The 20,508-nt window shown below is 36.4% G+C and overlaps 3 protein-coding genes across 3 annotated transcripts in view; all 3 read right to left on the bottom strand.

The window, feature by feature from the left end:
- Positions 1-20,508, bottom strand: part of LOC120326364 (uncharacterized) — a 92,564-nt gene that overhangs the window by 33,440 nt on the left and 38,616 nt on the right. The gene's annotated exons all lie outside the window — the stretch shown is intronic.
- LOC144422075 (uncharacterized) lies at positions 4,318-7,297 on the bottom strand. Its single transcript, XM_078111855.1, has one exon. It carries the CDS (start codon positions 7,222-7,224, stop codon positions 5,065-5,067), a length of 2,160 nt encoding a protein of 719 aa, XP_077967981.1. The 5' UTR covers positions 7,225-7,297; the 3' UTR covers positions 4,318-5,064.
- The window catches only part of LOC120333045 (NACHT, LRR and PYD domains-containing protein 7-like), a 30,729-nt gene continuing 26,075 nt past the window's right edge, over positions 15,855-20,508 (bottom strand). The window contains exon 16 of the mRNA XM_078112145.1: positions 15,855-18,932. Within this exon, the coding sequence (XP_077968271.1) occupies positions 18,741-18,932 (192 nt within the window). The 3' untranslated portion in view covers positions 15,855-18,740. The remainder of the gene's footprint in view (positions 18,933-20,508) is intronic.

Below are 20,508 nucleotides of genomic sequence, written 5' to 3'. Positions count from 1 at the left end.
CGGGTCGCTCAATTTTTTTAAGCCCGCGGGCCGCAAATTGCACACACTTGACATAAAGTATGGGTTCACCTCATTCAATTATCGTGACGTCATTTGCAAACGTGTTTTGAGTAATGAATCTCTAAGACCATCCAAAGCGTACATAATGGACGGCGCGCTGACGAGCGATAATTGGTCGACGCCGTATCTCGATCAAACATGGTCGCTGGGGCTAAAGTAAGACGACATTCGCACAGTATGCTTGGTCTGGTATGAAATCTGCCACGTGTTGATGTAAAACAGTGCACAAGTTACCATTCCTCAAGTATTATCTACTACCACCTGTCCGTTGTGTCATTTGCTAGAAATAATCCGAAACGATTTATTCCCGCTCGTATCGCGCTAACAAAATTAAAAATAAATACTACTTTTTTATGTAACAGATGAAAAAAACGTATATGTACTATTACATGATGTCCCCCTGATTTCGTTTACCGCCACTCGAGTGGAAGCCTGACAAACGCAAAAAAAAATATTTATTTTAGCATGAGAAACATGATTGTCAATTAACATTGCCGGCCGATGAACTCATTCAGTAATAGTTCTCTTCAAATGTACGCGAGTTATTTCACTCAGAACAAAGTTTAAATTAAATTTCAATCGAAATTGAATATTATCTAGACGTCGTTGGCCGATTCTTCACCCCATCATGCCTGGGCATACCATAACTTAGTCGCAGCGCAGGTGTGCTGTTGAAAATTTTCATCAAAACTATCACGATATTTTCGGGTATACGATCCATTTAAATTCGCGCATAATAGGAACTTAGGCCATTCAGTGGAAAACTGAACTCGCAGTTTGGGGGATATTACGCCACACATCATCTCGAGTGATGCGTAAAAGAGTGTGTTGTGCTAAACTTGAAACAAATGACGGCAGATAAGTAAAAAACGTCAATCACGAAAAATTCATTTTCATTTATTTCCGTCCCGTAATTTGGTGTTATTTGAAGTGCCGCATAATCGCATTCAGCAGATTTAACGCCGCCGAAAAACAACGATTAACAAACGTTCAATGTTTTTTTTTCGGTTCCGTAATTTGGTGTTATTTGGAGTGCCGCATAAACGCATTCAGCAGATTTAACGCCGCCGAAAACAACGTTAACAAACGTTCAATGTTTATTTTTTTCGGTAAATCGCTCTCTTTTTCCGAATCGAGTAAATCTGATTCGAATCGATTCGAAAAAGATGCGATTCGAATCGATCCGATTCGTAAATCCAAAAGTGGCATCCCTGTCCACAACATAGTTAGATTATTGTCAAGCCAAGTGCCCGGGCCGTGGTCAGGATTGTGTTAAACGAACTAGGTGAAAAAAGGATAGAGGCAATCCCTTTGTCAGGCAACACATTTCAGAAAATAATCGCTGATATGAAGAGTAATATTAAAGAGCAAGTGGTCACTGACGTTGAAGCGAAGTCATTATCCGGATTGCACGCTTTTCAGCTTGGTGAATCCAGAGATATTTCTTCAGCATCTCAGTTTATGGCTTTCATTCGTTACGTCATAGAGGAAAGAGTTTAAAGAGAATTGCTGTTTCATTTGGGAATTGAAGATCACCACAAAGGAAAATACCGTTAAGTCTAAAATAGAGCACAGTTTTGAAGGCACTGGATGAAATTATGTGGAGTGTGCAATAATGCCGCACCGGCTATGCATGGATCAAAAATGGTTGTTTAGAGTTTAGACCAGTGGTTCTCAAACTTTTTTTTTCGCGACCCCAATTTTCATAAAATCAAAGCCTACAGATATTCGCGACCCCGCAACTAAAAACGTTTAGCAACTTCAAAAATCAGTATATTAGTTTAAATATCTCAATGAAAACAATGTACCTGTATAAGAAAAAACGTGTACGGAATCACATCATTTAAGTGGTTTTGTGTTTCACTGCTCGAAACGATTTGAAATCATGTATGAAACGTCTAAATACGTAATATTGTAATGAGACGATGTGGACAAAAACACGTAGCCTACTGGTAGATTATAGACACGTGTGCGATTAACAAGCGCTTTTTCAACTGATCGAAATCTAAAGTGTGATGATTTCTCAGCCAAGACACCGCCTGGCAATCAACGCCATACTTGTCAAACACTAATTAAGGGCCGATCGCCAAATAAAGCAAATTTGCTTTGTATATTAGATAAGCAAGCGGTAAAACTTGTACAAAATAACAAACCAACATAATTTCTCGCAGCCTGGAAAAAAATCCAGTTCGCGTAGCAACGGGTGGAACACTGGTTCAGCTTCCAGTTACTCATGAATGAAAGATAAGGACTAAGGTCAATTACTCATTCGAATGTAACATGATCAAGAATCGATTAAATGGAAATATTATTGGCGCTGGTAACACTGTCAATCAATTACATTTACTAATACCGGTATCTGCCGACCAGCTGGAGAGTTTAAGTAGCCTTCCACATAAATATTGGCGTCGTTTGGACAATATATGGTCGACTTATTGCTGAAAATAGTGACCTTTTGTCATTTTTCGGTACACGCCGACCAGCACAAATTTCACTTTCCAACTTTTAAATCCTAGTCACTTGTGTGTGCATGTTATAAGAAATAAGGCGACCCCGGAAAATCTTCACGTGACCTCACTCGGGGTCGGGACCCACAGTTTAGGAACCACTGCCCTAATACAACGACATCGGCGGCGTATGATATTACTTGAACAAGCGGTTTCGTCTGAATCATTGTTTTTATAAAGATATCTCCAGATGCAATACCGAATGTAGCAACGCCGCTTAGTTATTCGTTTCCCAAATAGCGTTATTCACAAGCTCAACGATAGCAGCGTTTAGAAGCGAGACTTCAAAAAAGCTTGTATATTGTTGAAAATAGACAAGTAGTGTTGAAAATAGACACGTACACTATTACGAAAAACGCAAAGTTGAATGAATTTTGCAGTCAGTAGTATTTAAACTTATTCATTGATGTATTTTTTCTTTTTCCATTTCACGCCAAGCTTTATTTTATATTTATTTAACCTATCTCAAAGCAGATCTAGTTTTGATGGGTTCCACGCTTGATAAGTAACTTTAAATTGTTGATATATTTTACTGCTTTCTTTTTCGTCAGTTCTAAAACGCGAATTTCATTTTAGGGGTTTCCCCCTGGCGATCTTGAATGTCTGACGAAATATTCAGCGTTAGGTCACGCGAAAACAAGAGAGCGAAACGAACAATATCAAAACTTTTACAAATTTACAGTATCGGAGGTCTTCCTCATAAAAAAAAAATTCCAGCGCGATTTAACAAAGCGCTTTTTCAACGGATCGAAATCTAAAGTGTGATGATTTCTCGGCCAAGACACCGCCTGGCAATCAACGTCATACTTGTCCAGCACCTAATTAAGGGCCGATCGCCAAATAAAGCAAATTTTCTTTGTATATTTGATAAGCAAGCGGTAAAACTTGTACAGTTCACGTCACGTCACAGTTACACGTCATTCTTCTGTACAAAAAAAAACGATTTTTGGCAATGAAGGGTTTTGTAGTGGCACATGGATCTTATATGTATAAAATACTTAGCGCCATAGTGGTGGCTATTATCCTTTCAGTACGCTTTTGATTGAAGGAGCGTGAGCGTGTCAGCACTCGCTTGCGACGGCACTCTTTCAAGTACTCATGACCATGTATTAACCATATCCGTCTAAACTAAACTGATACATCATTCACAACTAAATTATCGAAGCAATACCTGTCAAAGCTTTTATAAAGCTACGAATATTTTAGTACAAATTTTGTGGATTCAATCTCAGTAGAAAAGGCAAAATATCCTCATAAATTTCATGTGTTTTGAAATATTCAATATTCTTTTTGTTAGTTCATTCACTATTAAACGCACAAAATTAGGGTTATCATTTTGTATTTTTCTAATATGATTTACAACTGGTTGGCAGATTCACTCGATAGGAAGATATTATGATTAAGCGTTGGTGACAGAACGCTTGGACTTTTTTTGAATATCCTGATCTGTTTATGTGCTAAATGCTTTTCCAAAAGACGATAATAAAATAAACTATCTTGCCATTCTACTTGAATGACTTGACTCAACATTTGAAATTTGATGACTCTGACTTGATAAAAGGCTCGAATTGTCCATGACCTGACTTCCATAGTGTTTTTGTATGGTTGCAACAATAGAGTAAGAATAAGTTTCACCTGAATGCTTCAAGCTCTACTGATGTGCCACTCAATAAATATAAACTTCATTATTATCATATTTACTGAATATATCCTTGAATAATAAATCATAAATGTATATATATAAGTCACGTTATACAAGTATTAATAGGATTATCAAATTTCAAATTTGCGTAATCAGAGAAATGCTTATAATATATTCAAATCGGATGGAACTGTGTATTATTATCGAATCAAGAACATTTCAAACCACATTTTGATTTTTTTCAATAAACGATATTTATGTAAATAATTTCATAGCTGTTACATTGATAAAATTCATAACATATGTTAAAATTTATTCATAAATATTTTCTACAGAGCAATTGTCTTTCATAAAAGAACTAGCTGAATTGAGATATGATATACTTGGATGATGTAGGGGATATTTGGAGCTCAATAGTTGTTAGTTAAAAGCTTAAATTGGCGACGTTTCGAATGTATATACAAGAAACTCCATCAGGCATGATATGGTAAAGACTGGCAAATACATTTAAAAAATCATCTCGCAGCACGCTTCGTGTTCTGAAATCCTCCTGTTTTGCCAACTAATCTAGTGATCTGTTGAAGGGGCTCAGTTTAATAGCTTGTTGATGTGTCTTTCTCCAAGTCTCCAGACTCCATTTTTTTATGCAATGTAAACAGAAAGATACTCGCTACGTTGCACATACCACGTCGTTTCTTCGTTTACGAGATTGAGGAGATTTTGAAGCTGAAGATCGGCCAATTGCTATACATCGTTAAACACCGTCGCGCTGATCTGGGACATGTTCATTGAACGAGAAAATATAAGTGAACGCCAGATAAATAACACAACTTCTAGTTATGGTGCTTTAGTGCTTTATTGGATCATTCTAAACGAACATGCAGAAAACGGTTGAAATATTTCAGACTTTCCATGTGCGTTAGAAACCCCGAGAGTGACTGACCCCGAGAGTGACGTGAAAGCTGGCGTGCTAGAACTATGACCGAACGGGATGTTATATTCAGTTTGCCCGAAACTGAATGAGCTTACGGTTGTGGTTTGAACAGACCCGGAAACGCCTCCCATGCCTGTTTTTTTGCCAGATTTCATGATAAAAATCCATTGATTGAAAACAGCATCATATCCATAAAGAGCAATTCGTTTGTCAGACTCCTCGTAAAAAACAATCAATTTATTATCCACATCAAAAACATTAGCGTCCACTGGCATGTTATACAGTGAGCAACCGAGTGTTTGCCATTGTGCCTCGATATTTTCAGGATCGAAAATTAAGAGTTGTTTGTGCCGCGGACACAAAATGTATATTTTTTGTCGATATGAAGTTGCTGAAGAAGCGTGTTCAATTTGTTCTGCTTCTAATTGCTGCCATTGATTATCTCCCAAATCATAAATTTTCAGAATCCCTTCCCCGAAAGCGTATATCCTTCCATTTAGACCAGTTACGAAGAATTTATCTGTTATATCGCATCCCGGTAAATCAATTTTCCAAGCATTTTCAACTATGTCGTAAAATTGCATTCTTGATTGACCAACAAAGAAAACTTTGTCGCCAAGTACGGTAACTTCTGCTTTTGGATCAAACATATTTAAATCTGTTTTCTTCGCCCAATTGTTGCTCTTATTTAAGTAATACATTGATTTGTTGGTCAGATGGCACAACTTGTTGTTTATTGAAAATATTTTCCAGACTGAAGAACTTGGAAGTGTTGGAATGCTGAATAACTTTCTCTCGGCATATCGATAACCATTGATAGTTCCATCCTTTAACATCACTGCTATGGCGTTATCTAGCTCACGATCTTTACCTTTAGAGTCGAGCACACCGTCCATCAATATCGATATGCATTCTAAATTATTTTCCATCAGAACTTCTTTTCTGATGGCATTTTCGATGAAATCATGCGACAGCTCGGAAAACTTTATTGTTCTCAATAAAGTTGGAAAATTTGATGTTCGTGTTTCATCATGCTTAATCCATTTAAGTACCGCATTCCATCTTAGTTTTTCAGAAGCTAAATATTCTGTATTTTCTGCGAGAAAAATCATCAAAGCGTCTTTCTCAGCAAGATCAACAAATTCATCTCTAGTAACAATTTGTTCGAAATGATCGACTAAAAATTGGTTGACGAAATCCGAAGCTTCCTTTGCTATGTACTTGTAATTGTTCGAAATTATTTTCACAAAAAGGCAATTTTCGACGCGTAGGTTTTGCATCAGGTCATCTATGCTTGAAAACAGTCGCCGACAAAAAAATTCTGAACGCTTTGGACAGTCCCGTATCGCTGGGTCTTTATATATGTTTTGAAGCAGAGTTGGAGAAGGATAGTTTTCTAATGAAACTAGTTTTAAAACGTCATCAATGTGGCAATTTCTTTCGTCAGGATCATAATTTATCCAATTTTTTCCAGCCTTCCATGTCATATCATCATTTTTTGCATACTTGAAAATAACATCTAAGGTTTCTTTTGCCGAAAAGATACAAAATTTTTTAGTCAACATGACATCATCAAAATTTTGCTTTATGTAATTATCAACTTTTGCTTCTAAATCGTTACATTGGAACAATTTCAATAATTCTGCAGCGGCAAGACACGTATCTGGACACAAGTTTTCTTCAATGCGGTCAAAACAAATTTTTGTGAGTTCATCAATTTGCATCACACTGGCTGCATGTAACATTTCCGCAGCTGTTTCGACTGTTACATCTGATTTTCCCGTGTACATATAATCAATGCATTTTCCGACAGCAAATGCGTCCACCTCTTTCATTTCAACAGAACCTTCTTTATTTTCTTTTGTGTCGTGCGAGAATATAGCGCGGAAGTAATCAGAGCAGCCAGCAAGCACGGCGCGGTGTGCTCGAAAGGAAACTTCGCCTACGTGAATTGTAAAATCTTGAACAATGTCCTGATCTCTCAGATCACGTAGGGAAGTTAAAAGCAGATCTCCATGACTTGGTCGGTTTGCATCCATAACTTTGTCGTTAGTTATTGCGCTACTGTCTGGCGTGTCCATTGAAAACTACGAAGAACTATGGGCTAATATAGAATGTGTAATGAATCACCGTTGCAACTTCAAACACACATTAATTTCTGGAGCAAAAATAGAGAAAATTAAGTAAGATTACCTGATAATTAACTAGCCTAGATGGTAGGAAGGAGTACGCAGTTTTCTGGTTTGAAAATTTCTTCCCTATTTATTCCACCAAAATAGGCGGTCGATTTGGCTGAAACACTATGTAGAATACTTATGCGACGCATTTTACATAAGTTATGTAAGTTGAAATGAATTTAAGATACTTTCTAGTCGCTGTTGAATTTTTTTTAAAACAAGTCTGAATAATTTATATTCGAAACGCTATAAAACATGTATCGAATGAAATTTGTTTGTATTTTGGTACTTTCATTTTGAAAATATGTGCACAGCCTGTTTTTGCTTCAATAGTTAACCAAAAATAACCAATTACTATCAATATATGTTGAAATGCTGCTGGTAATTGTGGATATTTCAAATTGAACTGGCACTACTATTGTTAGAAAATCATAGTGGATTTGGAAATGAAGCGCTTTGAAGTGGTTTCTCTCTGACTAAGACAAAGTGGAGTTTCTAAATACTTATTTGTAATATTGACCTCTGTGTTCGGTTTCAACAGTCAGTCAGTCATACGTCATCATACAATATTGCTCATTTCAAGTTAATATGCTGAAAATCTATAATAATATATCTACAAAACTATTTAATAAAACGAATTCTGATACACGAGGCTATAATCTCTTGGTCAACTGAGGCCGGCGTATTTAATATTTAAAGACTAAATTTTAACACTAAACCTTAAACCTTTTATTTATATGTGAATTGCAGACTGTCTATCCTTGCCTTAGTTATGATTTTGTCTGTACCAATGTAGCATTAAACCCTCATTTAGCCCAATTAGAATCAAAATTATAAAAACATGAAAAACTGAAAATAATTTGTCAGTCTCTGGTCAGTCAATCCAGGGACATCACATCTTATCTCCGCACTCCAAAAATCCATCGAACCTTTTTGATATAAATTCATTTCAACCAACGCAAGTGTTGCTCGAGGTATCTCGTTACTAGGTTACTCTATTTATTTATTCAGTCTCGCTCTCTCTCATTCAGTTCAGAGTCACAATAGTTGAATTTTAACGATATGTATTGTTCTGAGCGATATCTTTCAATAAAGCCATTTGGCAAATACTTGCTATAGTGGTTCACGATTGAGCACTTTAAATATTTGCAGCACACCTATCACAACAACATGAAAATTAATAATATAATGGTGACTGTCAGTGCGATTGTTAGACCTGTCGCCCTCCTCGGGGTCGAACAGGTAATACGTGACGCTAATACGCTTTTTTATTTGTATTACGCCATTATTATCACTGGTATTCTCACTTTTGCATAACTTAATTCTTTTTGGTACATTTGAATATTTACATCTCCTGTTGCAAAATCATTCAATAGGGGTATTATCGGCACTTGCGAGAGATATGAAAGAGGCAAACAAACTGTATTTCATCATAATTAATTATCATCGCTAGAAACACTACATAGGTTTATAGTTGTAATAAACAATTGTCACCGCTGGACGTATCTTTTCGCATAATGAATTTCGTACGAGTCCTGAGCATAATTTGACGGCAAAGATCATAGCATTTATTATGTTGAAACGCTTCTTCGACTTTTCAGGCTGCAGAAACTATCTGAAAAATGCAACAGTTTTCATGTTCGAGATAATAGATAATTGTCATTTCCACCACGCTTTCGTGATTTATTAATTAAACTTAATGAAGGTTTCATTATTACGTTTTATTGCATCAGAGTTTTTGGCTACAACGCGTTTCGTCAAATTACTGGCGTTATTACAAAATTGCAGCAAGGATGTGGAAAATAGAATATTTTTATCGAATCGAACAATTTGAATATTTTTAACGAATTTTCGAAACTATCAAGAGTTATCCAGTTTAAACATTTTTTTTCAGTTTGTTGCACCAAAAATAGGTGTTTGCTTTGGCAGAAACATTATCCAGAATACGCATGCGACGCATTTTACACAAATTATAATGAATTTAAGATATTATTGTGGCCCGTGAATGGTTGACCATAATTCAATCAAGTTTAATAAACCTCAAACTTTATTGGTTTGGCTGAACAACAACTTCCCGCAGTATTTCTAATCTCCAAATATAATCAGGTGTACATGAAAAGTAACCCACAATGATAGGATCAGGCTGCCTCCGGATTGTATAGAAAAAAGGTGCGCTGACCACAACAAGTCTTATCAGTATGTTTCCAGTCGCTGTTGAGTTTTATTAAAAATAAATCTGAATATATTCATACTGCTATAAAACGTTTATCGAATGAAATTTGCTTGCATTTTATGCTTCCATTTCACAAATCTGTGCAGTCTGTTTTTGCTTCAATATTTTGAAAAATAACTAAATAGTATCAATATATGTTAAAAGACTGCTAGTAATTGTGGATATTTTAAATTGAAATGGCATTACTATTGTCAGAAAATCATGCCATATATATTTATATTATTTACATTTACTCTCAACTATTTGGATTCGACAAGGAAATCAGAACTTAGAAGTCATTATATCAGGAAGTAGCACAACTCATCTGCTATTTTAGCAAGTCAAAGGTGGCAAATCATTATATCGGGAAGTAGACTTAAATTTATATAATGGGCGTTTTAAATAATTGCTTCAATAAAATCAGTAAGGCTACAACCAGATTTGCGCGAGGCCTATGACAAAATTGCGGAGCCCACTGCAGTTGGTGGCCTAATGCCGGCTCTGCCTTTTTGTGCCCACATTTATTAGGCGTAACTCTATTTTTAATGTAGCAATTAATTACAATAAAATATCTCGTATCAACTTTGTTTACTTGGGGTATGAGAAAACAAAAGTATGATGTTAATTACATAAAGCAGGGGTGTGCAACCTTTAAAGAAGGTACAGATACAAATAGGCGTTCTAAACAAAAATTTTGGTTGGGACATTGTTTTTTCATAGGTACAGAAATTAAATTGCATTTAGTTATAAGCTTTGAAACGCAACCTCGGATGAATCCCTAACATCATCCGAGTTAAGGAATCATTTGGAAAAGAATCATTCAGGTCTGAAGAGCACAGATATTGAATACTTTCATAGACTGGAAGCAGGTTTGCGTCAACATCTTGACAACACTGGAGAGTTTCAGTACACTGATAAAAAATTGGTTGAAGTACCTTTTGAAGTCAGCCTAGTGATTGCGAAACAGAATGAGGTCCACAGCATTAGTGAGATTATTGCCAAGCCAAGTTTCCTGGCCATGGTCCGGATTGTGTTGAGAGAAAAGTGAATTTGTTCATCTTATTTACAATTGTAAAACGTGATTGTTTCACTATGATATATTTAGTTAATGTGATAATTTAAAGAATTTATAAATTGAACACATCAGTAGAGCATGAAGCATTCAGGCAAAACTTATGTTTGTCTCCACAAACCAAATCCCAAGTCACAATATACATCGGATATAAATCAAGAATATAAATGACTTTTACAATTGACAAGATTGAAATAGTGAACTTCAAAACACCTGTGAAGTCCTCACCTCCAATTCGTTCTTACTCATTTCATTTTCGAAACGTTTTCATTCGTTTTAGTTTTTGTTTGATTTCTATTTTGACACTCACATCATGGGAGCAGACCTTTAAATCTATGTAAAACCTATTGTTTCTAAAAATAAATAATTGTTTAACAATTTTTTTTTTTTTCCAGCGACTACCTTGTAGGCCAATAACAATACAATGTCCGCTTATAGACTGCATGTTTCTTTTAGTTTTCAAGTCTGCTGCCAGAACAAGATGATAGGTTCACATTTCCTATTACATCCACTGCCAAATAATATGCCATAAAAGCTTAATATACCTGCGGAATGAGATGACTGCCACACTGTACTAATGGGTACTTCATGGGTCTTTATTACAGAGCCATTGGTTATATTGCTAGCACCTTATCTTTTAACAACGTCAGTCGTGGTCGAATGCCTTAATTGAACAAGCGGTTACATTTTGAATTATTGTATTTATAAAGATATGCGTTATTGAATGTAACCACAACGCTCAGCTGTTCGGCGCCTATTATGAAAATACAGCGTTCTTTATAATTAATAATATATATTTATTTATATATTTATTGTTTTTTTCTATTTCACGGCAAGCTTTATTTTGTTTGTATAAATATCTCAATGCAGGTCTAGTCAGTAATCCTGCCTTTTGGTTTTGATGCTTTTCATGCTGTATTTCGACATATTCATTGATGTTTTATTTTTTTTCTATTTCACGGCAAGCTTTATTTTGTTTGTATAAATATCTCAATGCAGGGTAGTCAGTAATCCTGCCTTTTGGTTTTGGTGCTTTTCATGCTGAATACGTAATTTTGAATTTCTGAATATTTTGCTGCTTTTCTGTTTCATCTGCACTGAAACGCGAATTTCGTTTTAAGGGTTTTCCCATCGCGGTCGCAATATAAATATACAGCGTTGAGTCATGTGGAAATATATTCTTGCTTTAATCTCTGGATTCTTTACCTAATATAGGCAGCAGCCAGCCATTGGTTGTGTAGTTGTCTTTGAACGGCCTGGCTCTTCAAAAGATAATCTATATTCTATAGGACGTTTTGTTTGGCCTCAAATCGATTAACATAAGTTAGGAATTGATTTGAAATTTTCCAGTGCAATCTGCATTTTTAACCCAACCTGGATAATAACTATTGTTTTAATTTGAGCGTTGGCGGCCTGGCGGGGATGTTTTTTTTTGCGAGGCTTTGTACAAAAGATCTGGCCGAGGCTGTCGTTTAAGACAGAAGTTATAACGTAACAACTGTTATGTGAATCACTCACCTATTAATGGCCAGCAGCCTATTAAAGATTCAAAATATGTTCAAATCGGATGGAACTGCATATTATCAACGAATTAAGAACATTTCAAAACACATTTTAATTTTTCACATAAACGATATTCATGTAAAAATATCACAGCTGTTACATTGTTAAAATTTATAACTAATATTAAAATTTATTTATAATTTTTTTACAGAGCATTTGCCTCTCATAATAATATCTAGCTGAATTGAGATATGATATATTGAGTAATGTTGAGGATATTTAGAGCTCAATAGTTGTTAGTTAATCGCTTAATTTGTCGACGTTCCCGATGTATATATACAGGAAACTCCGTCAGGCATGATATGGCAAAGACTGGCGGAATTATTAAAGAAAATTATATTGTAGCACGCTTCGTGTTTCAAAATCCTCCTGTTTTGCCAATCAATGTTGTGATCTGTGGAAGGGGCTCAGTTCAATAACTTGCTGATGTGTCTTTATTGGTGACCGTACATTTGAACCCATGTCTATATCCGCGGGTTCAATCAATATGCGGGTGCTGAAACCCATGGGTTAGTATGGGTTAAACTATCCGTACAACAAAGAAATTTCCATAGGTGCAATTGCCATGGGTTCAAATGTACGTGGGTTCAAATGTAATGGCACCGTCTTTATTTTATTTCCAATTTTTATTATTTCAGTTCTATTACAAGTTTGGAGACTAGCCAAGTGACTCCCTTAGTATTTGTACCTGAAATTATGGCCCAACCTGGTACACATACTACGTTCCAATGTCCGCCATCTTGATACACATACTACAGGAGTAGCCTACCCTAATATTATTGGGGAAATCGAATCTCGCCGGGAAAATATTTGCTTGTGCTAGTGAATGCATTGACACTTTTTCATTCAAAAAGTCGAAAACATACAGCTACAGTAGAAACTTGCAAGTAGATATATCACCAAGTGCGATTATGAGTGGTAATTAAGCACATTGTTTAATTCTTTCGCGCTGTCCACTTTTTGTCATCGATCAGCAAGAAATTTAGATATATACCATGTTCAATTTTCAGATACGTTGCCAGAGGCATCAGATCAGGTTCCAATAAAACCAATCTTTCACCTCACATACGCCAGCAAGATTATGATACAGATGATTTTACACTGTAATAAATGACACCAGAACCCACAGATAAGTATACTTTCCATCTGTAAAATTTTAGATTTCAAACCATGAACTCCGCTATCTGCTTACTTTAGGGATCTCCATTCCAGAATGCAATATTAAAAAAAAATTCCTTATGGCAAGACTTGCCGATCTTGAAACAACATTTAACGACCGCACACCGTTTAAAAACTTGAGTCGCAATACTTATAAGTTGTATAGCTATGTGACATGTAAGCATGGACACTAAAGGAAACAAAATCTGAAAAGCAGAGGTTCGCAACAACACACTGACGGGCCATTACACTGATATTGTTACCCATACCGGTGCGGTACTGCTGGGCGATACCTCTTACGTACGGAATGTCATTGGATGGAATCATTTTTGCTCACTTTCATCATCATCGGCTTCTACAGCGCTTTCATTTATAAGTTTTTTGCACCCATATGCGGAGCACTGAGCACCAACATACACGAAAAACAAACAGCATCACGAAGTTTTGGAGCATAGATGTGAAAATGGCGCCATCAACTGATCAAGGACCGAGACAACGCCGAATCAAAGATATATTTCCAGTTCGTGGTTGTGGCATTACGGTATTAGGAGGGTAGCAAATCAACTCCTTACTAGTTATTTGACAAGTAGAACTCAATATGTTCAAATAGGTACATATTGCTCCTCTGTCTTACCTGTGACCCATGGGGTTCCCCAGGGTTCGTCCTTGGGTCCGGCTCTGTTCTTAATTTATATTAATGATCTTGCACGTAGCTCCACTCTATTTTCCAAATTATTCGCTGACGATACGAACCTTCTCGAAAGTGATAAGTCTCATGTTGTGCTTCAATCCAGAGTGAATACTGAAATACAAAAGGTTGCTCATTGGATGGAACTTAACAAACTAACATTAAATGTGGATAAATCAAAAACTATGTTGATAACTCCTAAAAAACCAAAACGCATTGATGGTTTAAAAATCCAAATTGGGGGGACTATTCTGGAAAATGTGGAATCGTATAAATATCTTGGTATCGATATTGACAATAAATTGAACTGGGATATTCACATATCCAACATTACCGTTAAATTATCTAAGGCGGTAGGAATGTTGTATAAACTTCGATCATACACCTTAGTGTCAACTTTACGTATGGTTTATTATGCTCTGTTCCAGTCCCATATCCAATATGGCATTGCGGCCTGGGGTTCAGCAAGCAAAATGTTACTGCATCGTATTGAAGTGCAAAACAGGGCAATCCGTGCTCTTACACACGCCGGACCTCGGTCAATTTAGAATCCTACTATTATAAGATGAAAATACTTAAAAATGCAGATATTTATAAAACTGAAGTGCTGAAAATTATGCACCAACATCATAATAAAAAACTGCCGGCTGCATTCTCCGGCTATTTTGTTAAGCAAAGCGTCATTCACTCTCATGCAACTCGGTCTTCTGCCAATAGCTCATATTATATGACTCGCTATTCATCTAGCCGCACACAAAATTCCATTAAGTTCATTGGTATAAAACTTTGGAATATGCTTCCAGTTACCATACGCTCTAAGAACTATAATACATTTAAAAAAGAATTAAAAAATCACTACCTCAATGCTTATAACATCCAGTAGTCTAATTCACTGGTCATCAATCCTGTATTTGATGACAATTTTGCTGAATGTGATGTTTTTCTTATTTGTTCATATCATTCATTTCCAGTGTTATTGAATATTTTCACTATTCTTCCACAAGCTACGTTGCCCCAAATCTCTTCGCCGTGTACTTAACCTCTCGTATTGTGATTCTGTTGCCCAAACTTCATTATGTATTTATACCTCCAAAACTAATTCCCTTATTGTGGTTTGCTGGGAATTCCCCGTAATTTATCTCCGCAAGGCAGCGTCATGTCAATCAGAAGCCCGACAGCTGTGACGGTGCCGACCCGAGCATGACGCTGACGATTTGAGCATTTTTTTCCCTCCTGACGCGCTCTTGTTTTTCTCTCGTTTCTCACGATTATCTTCGATTTAACTATTTTCTCCTAACTGACTTCCTCAATTCGACTTACATTTTCCAAATTGTGTTCATTCAAAAAATATATATGTTTAAATCCTGTTTATTTGACTTCATCTGCTGCTGTTTACAGCTATTTAGGTGTCGCTGACACGTTAACTTTATAGTTTATTCGCGACTCCTCGTCTATTGCAGTCGAATTATTGTACGTCTGTTATTTCTTCTCTCGATTTATTTTTACTGTTTATTTGTACAATATTTCTTGCATGACGGAAATAAATATCTGAATCTGGTTGTGAGAGGCAGTCTTCCCTCTAAGGTGTGCGCGCGCACACAGCTTTCAGAGGCTGCGCACACGCATAGATTTACTGAGCACAGACGTATTTCGATGCAATGTAACAATTTTCTCGGTTGGCAGGTTGAGAAAGTTCGTTGTTGGCCCGCCCATTACTCTGTTCGAACGCTAAAATTTGGTCATTGGTTTTTGTACCATTTGGTTAATATTAGTAATTTCCAAAAAAGTGCACACACACCAAAATTTCTGCGCACACATTCTACAAAAAATTAGAGGGAACATTGGACTGACAGGTTACCGAAACTGTCAATTCATTTGAGCGTTGCTGCGCATCTAGACGGCGGCACTCTTGTGCTTTAGTCTGCAAATGCTACAGTATATAACATGTTCACTGAAGGCTTCCCCAGTTAAGCTATCGAGTTAAAGATGGCTTGTTCATAGCATTATTTTCTAATGCAAAGGATGCCGTTCTCAGAATTTTAATTTTCGACGGGTTTGACGAGAAATTGTGGAAAATGGAAATCTTGGAATGGAACTATCTGCGCCTACTTTCGCTGCTGCCGTGGAAACGAAACATCAAACCAGACTTTTGATGAAACGCACAATACTAAGGTGACAGGATAAACCACGCGGGAAATTTCATTCAGATCAGTACAATAGTTCGGACGCTACAACTAGGTTAGACAGACAAACATATCGACTGAGAATAATTGCCCCCTAGAGCGGAGATCCAACAGTCACGTACAAAGCTCAATGACTATGAAGCGCCTCCGGAACAAACAGAGAACGGCACGCTGAAAAATAAAAAGTTTAACTAGATTGTCATTGCCGCCCAAGCAAGCTCAAGTTATGCTCGGGATGTTTTGTAAGAAATATACATGCAAAATCACCATTACTGTCAAAATTTAGTCGAGAAATAAGTCCGTCTAATCCAGTATATAGTGACCCTATATATATATAATGGTACGAATGGCCAGATATACAACACAGAATGTGTTGAATAAGTGTCCATGAATAAGTGGATAGGATTGTTGTAATGCTGTTAAGCTCGCCTTGTCACCGCGCCTCTCCATCACCATGTGGGCGTCCATAATCATGAATCACATGTAAGATTGCTGGACTTCTCGCAGCTGTAGGACTTTTCTCATAACCTTTTTTCGGTGACCGTACATTTAAACCCATGTGTATATCCGCGGGTTCAATCTATATGCGGGTGCTGAAGCCCATGGGTTAGGGTTAGTATGGGTTCAAATATCCGTAAAACAAAAAAATTTCAATAGATGCAATTGTTGTGGGTTCAAATGTACGTGAGCTCAAATGTAATGGAACCTCATTTTTCAATTACAACCTCCTCCACCATCAAGTACATGCTTCCGAAAACAAGTCGCTGGCTAAATAACTAATCTCGCGTACGAGAGACCACGGTTTGTCTTATGATTATGCCGTCTTATAGGCTTTCCTCTCCTCGGGAGAAATATGTAAACCTTATCCCGTTATTAGGAAGCTTAAAAAATTAGATTATATCAGGATTTGCAGCTGATAAGAAATAAGCGATATATAGGGAAAAAAAATAGTAAAAGATAACAGGAAGAAGTGAGGATGCGCAATGAAAGCATTAAATAATAAAAGCTCACAGGATACATCACAGATAAGTGGATATTGGAATATAAAATTCAATATTAGTTTCTGACAGGATAAATTTCCTATCAAACCAATATATTGGAGTTCAATCAACTATTTTACCCATGCATGCCCTTAAGTTTGAGGCCAATAGTTGAAGCAGTCAACTTTAGCTCGCTATTTTGCTATCGCTTTTAAATGATTGAATAAATAATTCCTAGGAAGAGTAGATCAATATGCTTGAAAGGATACCTCCTTTAGCTCAATAAGGTGAAAATTTTTGACAGTTAAAAATCAACTCCCTGTTTTGAATCTGATGAAAGATATTTTTACTGAAACTGAAATTATTTGAAGAGAGATTCACTTGGAAACATCAGATAATTAGATCGCTCATCCCATTCCATCAGAAACATACATCAATAAAGACAAAAAAAAGTATAATTAATTGATGAAGTGGATCCAGCCAAAACATCAAAATTATTTACGGTAGTTACAAAATAAACATGCAATAGTTGAAGCTCAATATACATCACATACTGATCATGATAGCAGTGTTGTATAAAAATATTCAAGCAAATGACTAGTCCTGACATGGGCAAACTAAAACCTGCAGTCAAAATCCAGCCCGTTTGGTTATTCAATCTGGTCCGCCCGATGCTGCCACAACCAAATCAAATTTTGAAGTTTCAGTTGAAAAATAGCTCAGGGAATTTGTTGAGATTGCGATTAAATTTAGTTTTGGCACGAGGCTTATTGTTTTCTACTTTTGATTCTGTATCACTGTAAATATTGTTCATAAAATGTAACTTTTTACGTCACACTTACATGGCCGCCAGTCTAGTGGGTGACATTTTTGGCCCCTGGTCCAAAAACCTTGCCCACCCCTGGACTACAATCATCATTAGGGTAGATTAGAAAAGTAATCACTAAGAATATGCAGAAAAGGTGCGTCGAAATGCGAGCATTGAATGGGCAGAGTAACATGTTGTACAAATTCTATTACCTGGGGGTTTGGGTTATACTTGAGTTCTCATTCAGGACATGGTTGTTAACATAATATCAGAAAGTACAACTCAGAGATCATTGGTTCAAGTCCAGGTTGATCCGGCTCATTATTTTACTTCGTTTAATATATTAAGTAAACAGGAACAAATCCTAGAAAAAGTGGATCCATATGCTTGAATGGTTACCTCCTTTAGCTTTAAAAAAGAGTATGAACTTTTAATTCTTTGACAGGAAATTTGATGAAAAAATATTTCCATACAAAATGAAATGCTTGGAAAAAAAAAATTTAAAGGAAACATTGTATAAATCACACACTCGAGTCCTGGTATGTTCCGGGTGTCTGATCTTTAAGCGTTGTAGCAGATTCATACGTATAAATGGATGCTTGCCTGAGCCTTGTTTGGTAAACGAAAAAATATTTTCTAATATTTGCAAATATCAATCTGTTGACAAATAATACGATAGAACAATTTTTTGTCTATAGAAATGAACCAGTTGAAGTGGAATTATTCGAGGATTATTCGATACACTGTTTGTGGATTCTAGTCGTAAATAAACTTGACTCCGGTATCAGCGATCAAAGCTTCGAATCTTTTCGACTGATCATCGCTGAAGTTGCACGATTTCATCTCCAATGTTTCAACCTCACATTGATGAATAATTTCACTGATAATAGATAATCCTTCATCTCCGAGTTTGCTGACTGGGTTCCAACTTAGATCCATGAACTCTATCTGAAAATATCAAGAGTTCTTATTTTAAAATGCAACAGCAAGGCAAAGTTAATAAATCTCTCCTAGGTGATAGAATATTCATAAATTATGGAAGTATGTATATCAGTGAAAGCAGGGCTGGATTTAGGCTTTGTCTAGACAAGGGGTGTGCAACCTTTTTTACAGGCGAAATACAAGTAACTGGGTGCCTCGGGCCGCACCTAGAAACTCTACCTACGAAAGTCTCTGGATACGAAAAATTTGTAGTTTTTATGCGATATTTATCTGTTCTTTCTTTCTATAGTTTGTACCTTTAAAGAATTTTCTACTTGCGGAGAGGTTTCTGTAATTGCCCAATCCGTTCCAAGCCCCTTCGTAAGTAAAAAATTTCTTAACTACGGACAATCTTTACCTGGAAATGCATTAACCGTTCCAAGCCCCCACAAAACTCTGACATAATATTTGACTGGGCTAAGCAAAGACCATGGACAGTGAGAGGACAGTGGTCGGAGGAAGCGTTAAAAGTTGAAATCTAAGAGAGAACAAAATGTACGAAAATGAGCACACACATATGAAATTCAAAATCAGAATTTACTCTTTTTATTTTGTAGTTTTATTTTTTTTATTTAGCTTTAACTGATATGCGTATCATCGTCTACTCAACTGAAACTGAGTGAGACCCATTGTAAGTACCCGCTTGAAGCAAACGAGCTAAGGGGGTGGCAGATAGACGGACAGTTGATTGGCATTTTTATATTGCTTACGACACCATTGGTTGATTTAGAAAAACGCATATGGAATTACGCAGATTATCGTCATTATCAAATGAGCGAACCTGATTCCCAAATTCTCATCTGCCAATAAAAGAGAATTAGGGCCGCAAATCTTTTTTTATTTTGCGAGTGGGCGCTGATTTAAATATTTCATGTCGACCGTTATGATTTTATTTTTGATTATAAATTAATAGCGTCAACTTAAACTGAACGATATTGTCATCAACGCCGCCGCGATGGATACTAAATATTATTTGAGAGCTATTTTATACCCTCTAAATTGCAAGAAATAAAAACATTTGTCCTCATGTTCGATCACTATCGAAATGAAAAGATGAAAACAATTAAATACAAAACAATTGGCTTTAAAAAACAAACTAATGTTTTAAAGTCAAACGCTAACGATGGCGTTAGGGTAGGTGTGCCATATTCGGTACTCTCACGATCACGAAAAACGATAATCGAAGTTCGTGATATTCGAATGATAAATTCGCATTGGACATCCGTGCTTCCAACACTGCATTGAATTAACTTGAAAGAAACAAATGTCACTCCCCCCTTTTTTATTTTTGGTTTTTCAACCTTTCGGATTAGAAAATCTTACGTTAGTCAAAGCAATATTTTTATGAAAAGAATTCTCGTAAGTTGGATTTTTCGTATCCAGAGCCTTTCGTAGGTAGAGTTTCTGCTGTCGATGCTTCTTTTTGTTACTGATGTTACCGCATTGTTCGGGGTCCTGGCAGAAATGGTCAGTTAAAACGCAAACATTTCTAAAGAAAGCTGCTATTTAAATTTATTGTCACACAGACTTTAAACGAATTCAA

The sequence above is a fragment of the Styela clava genome, chromosome 4 (genome assembly GCF_964204865.1).
Source record: "Styela clava chromosome 4, kaStyClav1.hap1.2, whole genome shotgun sequence".
Taxonomy (NCBI): domain Eukaryota; kingdom Metazoa; phylum Chordata; class Ascidiacea; order Stolidobranchia; family Styelidae; genus Styela; species Styela clava.
This window is presented reverse-complemented; position numbering and strand designations above follow the sequence as displayed.